Below are 7,440 nucleotides of genomic sequence, written 5' to 3'. Positions count from 1 at the left end.
ACTTTTTTATTTTAAAAACAAACAAGCAAGCCCTGCCCAGATTTAAAAAGTAACGCAAAAGTAACGTAACGCATTACTATCCATAAAAAGTAACTAAGTAACTTGATTAGTTACTTTTTTTATGGAGTAACGCAATATTGTAATGCATTACTTTTAAAAGTAACTTTCCCCAACACTGGTAAGGACATCGGTAAAACAGTCCATGTGACATCAGTGGCTCAACTTCAGTTTTACGAAGCTACGAGAATACTTTTTGAGCGCAAAGAAAACAAATTTTAAAATTTATTCAACAATTCTTCTCCCCCGAGTTACGTCTTCCGCCATTTTGGAGAGTATCACAACGCATACGCATGATTTACCCTGTGTAAACAACACTGATTACGCCGATTACGTTCATTCGCGCGCTTTCCCCACTAACATAAACGCCGATTAAGTTCTTGGGTACTCTCAAAAATGGCAGAAGACGTAACTCGGAGGAGAAGAGTTGTTAAATAAATTATGTTATTTTTGTTTTCTTTGCGCACAAAAAGTATTCTCCTAGCTTCGCAAAATTGAAGTTGAACCACTGATGTCACATGGACTGTTTTACTGATGTCCTTGCTACATTTCTGTCTGGGAACATTTCAGCTGCGTTGCTGTCTATGGGACGGTCAGAGAGCTCCCAGATTCCATCAAAAATATCTTAATTTGTGTTCCGAAGATGAACAAAGGTCTTACGGGTTTTGAACGACATGAGGGTGAGTAATTAATGACAGAATTTTCATTTTGGGGTGAACTAACCCTTTAAGGGACATTTTGCCAAATATAACTTCAAAGGTACAGCTAGGTCAGAGACATACACACCTGTGGGTGCTGAAAGTGAATGAGGCCACAGGCGTAGGTAATGATGAGGAGTCTCTCCAGATTGTGGAGCAGAGAGGTGAGAGCGGGAAAACTCAGGTCTGGGAACAGCTCCAAAGCCTCTGATTCACTAATGCCGTTGTGACTGGCACATACCAGGCACAATAACTGCACAAGGAGAAATACAAATAAATAAGTTAAACTGTACTTTAGTGGTTTTTTTTGTGATACTCTTCTTCGAATAGGTAACTTTGGACAGGTGACCTCTTTCATGATGTGTTTTTCCTGATCCGTGCTGAGTGAGTCAAGCGCCGACTTCAGGCCCAGTCTGTATAGCGATACTGTACCTTGACACAACGCACACTGCTGTAGAGTCCTCTCCAATGTCCAGGAAGATCTAGAGCTGACAGATTAAACATAAAAATCTTATTTTCCCATACAAACAGACAAAGTGTGTGCTAAAGAGAGACAATAATTGGACTGGAATTTGGCTGTTTTAAGATTACTGTAGGCCAAAAACCATCCCCGCCTTGTCACTTAACAGAATTGTTACAAACATTTTTTTTTTTGTTATATTATATATTTACTTTTTTTTTTTTTTTTTTTACAAATAATATACTAATAGATTACATTTTTTTTTTTTTTAAATATTGTACATTAAATGTTTCAATTTAATTAAACCAAGCCTGTCTTGTCGCTTACCAGAAATGTGTCCATTTCCAAATGAACTGATAGCTTTGTCACTTTGGAAAATGCACATTCTACAATATATTCAGTGGTGGCCAAAATTGTTAGAACACCTGAAAGATCTGAAAATATTTACCTTTTTTGCTTCCAAAACATGATTTCATTTCATAATGTTCATGAAACACGCAGATGGTTGCTCTGAGCACAAAAATATCAGATAAAGTGAGACGTACTGTTTTTATCCACTTTTAACTTTAATATTTGGTATGTCCACCTTTTGCAGCAATTACAGCAGCACATGTCTCTGGCATAGTGTCACTATATTTCCTGAGAATTTCAACACTAATGTTATCCCATGCCTTCTGCAACTCAAGCCAAAGGCTTTCCTTTGAATGTATAATAGATCTGTCCAGTTTATTTTCCAACTCGCCCCAAATTGGTTCGATGGGGTTGAGGTCCGGATTTTGAGGGGGCCAGTCCATCATTTTCAATGTTCCAGCAGATTCCTTCCATTGCATGTAGTTCTGGCAATAGTTTGTTTTATGGGTATTGTAATGGCCAATTCAACAAAAACAACTGAAACCTCTTAAATATGCCAAGTGTTCTAACAATTTTGGCCACCACTATATATATATATATATATCACACGCTCTCACACTCTCACAACACACATGCACACAGAACTATAAATACAAACAAGGAATATTAATAGACACAGACCCACAAACACACAATCTACTCACTCACACATCTACTTACTGTGTAATAAGTCTTGCCAGTAGTGAGATATAGAGCGCATTGCATGTTGCAGCTGAACGGCAATGTCTCTCCAACTTCTTTTCCTGTTTGCAAGCAATACAGACGATACTCATACTCAAAATACATAAACAAATATTATGAACACAGACTGACAAGGATGTTTACCTGATCTTTGGCGAGTTTGATATCGCTGTTCACGCACTCTGTGCTGATGAGACTCTTCACCTCTCTGGGATTGAGTGGGTCCAGGTGCAGCGTGGGCCACAATCTAAATAGCATAATATGTTTTGTGCTTGTCTACCTGTGTATAATATTACATTAAACGCATAATATCTGAACTGAAATGAGCTATAATGTGTGTTTGTGCATCACAAACCTCCATGCCTGTGGGCAGGTCTCCACATTAACTGACACCAGGACTCTCACATTAGCAGGAAGAGGATCAATCAGCCACTTCATGTGCCGCTCAGCATTCTGGGGAATACAAAAATAACAAACTGATCATGCTGAAGAATATATAATTAATAATGAAAAGCTGATATTTATTTTATACTATAGTTTAAAACTGATTTATGGTTGATAAGTGTTAAAATGTTACACTATTTTCTATATCATTTTGTCAAAATAAACTAAAAGAAAATTAAAATAAATAATTTTAAATGCTAAAGTGAATTTAGGCATCTCAACATTATAATGTACATTATGACAAATGGATATTTATTTTGAGATCTGATTACATGTCATTTAAAACTACATTTAAAAATGTTACACTATTTTCTATATCATTTTGTCAAAATAAACTAAAAGAAAATTAAAATAAATAATTTTAAATGCTAAAGTGAATTTAGGCATCTCAACATTATAATGTACATTATGACAAATGGATATTTATTTTGAGATCTGATTACATGTCATTTAAAACTACATTTAACTGTGTGTGTGTGTGTGTGTGTGTGTGTGTGTATATATACACACATAGACAAACAAATATCTAGTCACTAACAAATATCTCTTATTTAATTTATTCCTAATGAAAGATATATAAATACCCTTTCCATATAGAAAAAGGCTGAAAATTACGGCTGAAATTAAAGAAATTTTAGCATTATGTAAACAGTTGATGACAAAATGTAAAATCGATTACTATTAACTCCCACAACTAAATGTGGGTGTTTAGTTGTGTGTCTTCACCAACATCGTTAAACATGAGCACAGACAAACATAGCACAGCTCAATGAGGAAGATTATTTGAGGAAGTGTTACCTGCATTTGGTCAATGGAGTCAATGATGATTATGATGTTGCCGTGGTGATGCGCAGACAGCCGCTCTAGCCAGCGTGGGAACTCTTCAAGGATCTTAGAAGGGTCCATCGAGAGGCCGGAAATAGACCAGAAATGCTGGAGCAGCTACAACGACGATTGGGAAAGAGAACTTGTTCAGAGGAAAGTTTTAGGTTTAGTTAACTATGCTTGAATTGTGTCTATAAAACCCTTTTATGTAACCTTTATGTAACCTTCTTATTACCAGTAAGATACTATTCACACATCAGTACCAAAATACTGGTAAACTCTGTGATGTCAATCATCGGAAATTAGGGTCGGTAGGGTCTTGAGCGCAGACGTCCGATTGGCACGCGTTTACATAGAAAAAGCAGTGATGCATACTGTAAACAGTATGCTTTATGATTGGCCTAAAGCAGATTTCTTACAGGCTGCGTGTAATAAAGCACTAGTTATAACATAACTGATTCTGGTCTCTGCCTCTGTTCTTTTCACAGTTTAAGGAGCTTAATAGAGTGAAATGACTTCAAATAAATTATCCACCCGCCAACCGCCCGCACCTGTATTTTTTGTCTGATTTAGATAACCGCACCCGACTCGCACCCGATAATCACATTAGGGTTCGTACGGTAATAAAAAAACTGGAAAAGTCATTGAACAGCAATTTCCAAGTTGCAAAATAAAACGCATGAGTATCAGTATTGGATCCGTGAAACAGGTCTTGAGACAGCAGCCTAGCTGTGCCGTCTTTTATTAATGTTAATCAAACAACAAAACTTACTGCTCTTGACTAAATAATGTTTTGTTGAATAACTTTTAATGTTAATTTACAGTTTATTCAATTTCTGTAGCCTATTTAAAACACGTTCATAATTTAGAAAATGTAGTTAATACTTGCATCATTAATGATTTATTTTATCCACCCGCGACCCACCCGCAAATAATCAGAATGCATTTTTTTATTACCCGACCCACCCGATCCGCGGATTATCCGCAGCGCCCGCGGATATAACCGCCATCTGCGCATCACTAGTGTGTATCTGTGTCTGACCTTCACTGTGAGGCGCTTAATGATGAGCACTGGATCTGTGCTGGTAGAGAGAGGATGTCCTGTGAAGTGATACAGGATGAGGGCGTTGGGAGAGTGTTTCTGCTGTAACTCTATCCTGCAGAGAAATTACATATTGTTTAGTGTGAAAATTGACGTATATTATTATTGTGCAAAAAATACCTAATATCTAGAGTTAAGATGAAACAACCATTTAGCAAGCAGAAGTGATTTGCCCGATCCAGGTGCACCAGATACCAGTAGTGGTGGGGTGGGTGGAGGGGCGGCTACCATGTCATTGAGTCGGTCGACATACTGAGAAAAGAACCAATACAGCACTGAGCTCAGTGAATTTACACATTTCCTGCCATTCGTATACAGTTTATTCAAGATTCGTTTACTCTAATAATAATTTTAGCAATCAATGTATGTGTAGTACTTTCAGCTATTGTCAAATACACGGAATTACACCGATTTTCCCCCCAGATTTCTTGTGGACCTACTCATGAACAATACAGAAAATTATAACAGAGCCATCATGCCTTCTGGAAGCTGAATCTGGAAGCTGAGCTGCAAGCCTGCTGGAATGCCTCAATCTGCTCCTGCTCATCATGAAGATCCCACAGCACATCACCAGAGTCTTCCTCTTCTCTCTCCTCCACCGCTCCACTCTCTTCTAACTCCAAACCCAACAACTCCTGAAAAAAGAGTTGCCTTGTGTATCATCAGCCTTTCTGTTTAACATCATGCATCTCCTCAAGAAAATAGGTTCCTCTTACAGAACCTTAAATAGTGAACCACACTCTAAACAATGCTTATATTTTTACACAAACGCTGGGTTATTTTCAAAGTGTTAGGCAGTTTTTTTCTTTTTCAGTGGCTGGGTCAGTTTTACCAACAGTAGAAACAATATATGCAATCTCAGTTACCCACTTCTGGTTTTTCTGTTCCAAACTGGACTGTCAACAGTCATTTTCACTTGACAGTCCATTGAGTCTGCTCCTACTGTATTTCTGCATAGACCTAAAAACCTATTTAATTTCACTGTAAATCTACTGCATATATTATTTTGTTGTAAATATTTAAAAATAGTAAGCAATGATAACTTCCATTGTTAGTTTAACATAACATGTGTGCTGCCCAGTATTTACCAAGCTCTTGACAGCTGGGTTATTTTTACCACATCGTATCTCAAGTGCATGATCACTTGAGAAGTGATCGAGAAGTACCAGAATGCTATTAACCACAATACCCGCTTGTGTTTTTCTGTGTGTGTGTGTGTACCTGTTTGATAACTCTTTCAAGTTGAGTGAAGATAAGAGCAGCTCCTTCCTCTACAGACCCAGCATGATCCACTACCTGCAGAAAACAAGCAGCAAAGAATAATTCACCAAAAATAAAGTGTGAAAGTGAACTAAGTTTCTTGGTCATTTTTGACCAATTTAATTTTCTTTCTTTCTTTCTTTTTCTAAAAATGGTTTCCTTAATCTGAGTGGTTCAAAACATGGTGACTTTTTAGATATTCAATCTAAACAAACAAAAAAGACATTCATTCGATGAGTCTAAGTGGTCATAAAAATCACACATTGGCTGTTTGCATTCAAAACTGATAAGACTATATGGAATGAATGTAGTGAAGTGCCAAAGGTTTGCCTTTGCATGTGAAACAGAGACATTTTCAAACAAATAAGAGCTAAATAAAACATAAATTACCTAAAATCTCAGAAGAAGTGCGTCACGTTATTGTTACTACCTCAGGGAGTTTTATATCATTTCCTTAAAAACACCTTACTTACTATTCACGGTCAAAAATGACCAAATTTATATACCTTTTTTTAAAAGCGTGGGTTATATATATTACTACCACATAGTTGTGCTACAGTGCTGTGAAAAGTTTTGTGCCCCCTTCCTGTTTTTTTTATTTATTGAATATTGGTCACACTTAAAAGATTCAGATCATCAAAAAATTTTTATATTACACAAAGATAATGCAAGTAAATACAAAATGCAGTTTTTAAATGATGATTTCATTTATTAAGGGAAATAAGCTGTCCAAACCTGCCTGGCACTACGTGAAAAATTAATTGCCCCCTCCAGCTAAATCATGAAAGAACTGTGATTAACCACATTATTTTAGAAAGCGGAGTTAAATTTCACTAGCCACACCCAAGCCTGATTACTGCCAGACCTGTTGAATCAAGAAATCACTTAAATAGAACCTGTCTGACAAAGTGAAGCATGCTTAAAGAGCAACACATGCTAAAGATCTAAAGAAATTCAAGAACAGATGAGAAACAAAATAGTTGACATGTATCAGTCTGGAAAGGTTTATAAAGCCATTTCTAAGGCTTTGGGACTCCATCGAACCACGGTCAGAGCCATTTTCCGCAAATGGAGAAAACTTGGAACAGTGGTGAACCTTCCCAGGAGTTGCCGGCCAACCAAAATTACTCCAAGAGCACAACGACGACTCATCCAGGAGGTCATAAAAGAACCCAGAACAACATCTAAAGAGCTGCAGGCCTCACTTGCCTCAATTAAGGTCAGTGTTTATGATTCAACAATAAGAAAGAGACTGGGCAAAAATGGCATCCATGGGAGTGTTCCAAGGCAAAAGCCACTGCTGACCAAAAAGTACACAAAGGCTCGTCTCACATTTGCCAAAAAATATCTTGATTATCCCCAAGACTTTTGGACAAATATTCAGTGGACTGATGCGACAAAAGTTGAACTTTTTGGAAGGTGTGTGGCCCATTACGTCTGGCGTAAAAGTAACACTGCATTTCAGAAAAAGAACATCATACCAACAGTAAAATATGGTGGTG

The 7,440-nt window shown here is 37.2% G+C and overlaps 1 protein-coding gene across 1 annotated transcript in view; it reads right to left on the bottom strand.

Moving 5' to 3' along the window:
- nphp3 (nephronophthisis 3) overlaps nucleotides 1–7,440 on the bottom strand; it is a 32,444-nt gene that overhangs the window by 6,871 nt on the left and 18,133 nt on the right. Inside the window, exons 9-18 of the mRNA XM_016490009.1 lie at nucleotides 5,900–5,974; nucleotides 5,158–5,313; nucleotides 4,827–4,930; nucleotides 4,619–4,733; nucleotides 3,550–3,693; nucleotides 2,663–2,760; nucleotides 2,452–2,554; nucleotides 2,287–2,369; nucleotides 1,105–1,243; nucleotides 844–1,008 (exon numbers count right to left, since the gene is read on the bottom strand). Coding sequence (XP_016345495.1) covers nucleotides 844–1,008; nucleotides 1,105–1,243; nucleotides 2,287–2,369; nucleotides 2,452–2,554; nucleotides 2,663–2,760; nucleotides 3,550–3,693; nucleotides 4,619–4,733; nucleotides 4,827–4,930; nucleotides 5,158–5,313; nucleotides 5,900–5,974 — 1,182 coding nt within the window. The remainder of the gene's footprint in view (nucleotides 1–843; nucleotides 1,009–1,104; nucleotides 1,244–2,286; nucleotides 2,370–2,451; nucleotides 2,555–2,662; nucleotides 2,761–3,549; nucleotides 3,694–4,618; nucleotides 4,734–4,826; nucleotides 4,931–5,157; nucleotides 5,314–5,899; nucleotides 5,975–7,440) is intronic.

Source organism: Sinocyclocheilus anshuiensis, unplaced genomic scaffold (assembly GCF_001515605.1).
Source record: "Sinocyclocheilus anshuiensis isolate Anshui unplaced genomic scaffold, SAMN03320099.WGS_v1.1 scaffold106, whole genome shotgun sequence".
Lineage (NCBI taxonomy): Eukaryota > Metazoa > Chordata > Actinopteri > Cypriniformes > Cyprinidae > Sinocyclocheilus > Sinocyclocheilus anshuiensis.
Note: the sequence above shows the minus strand (reverse complement) of the source record. Positions and strands in the feature narration are given on the sequence as shown.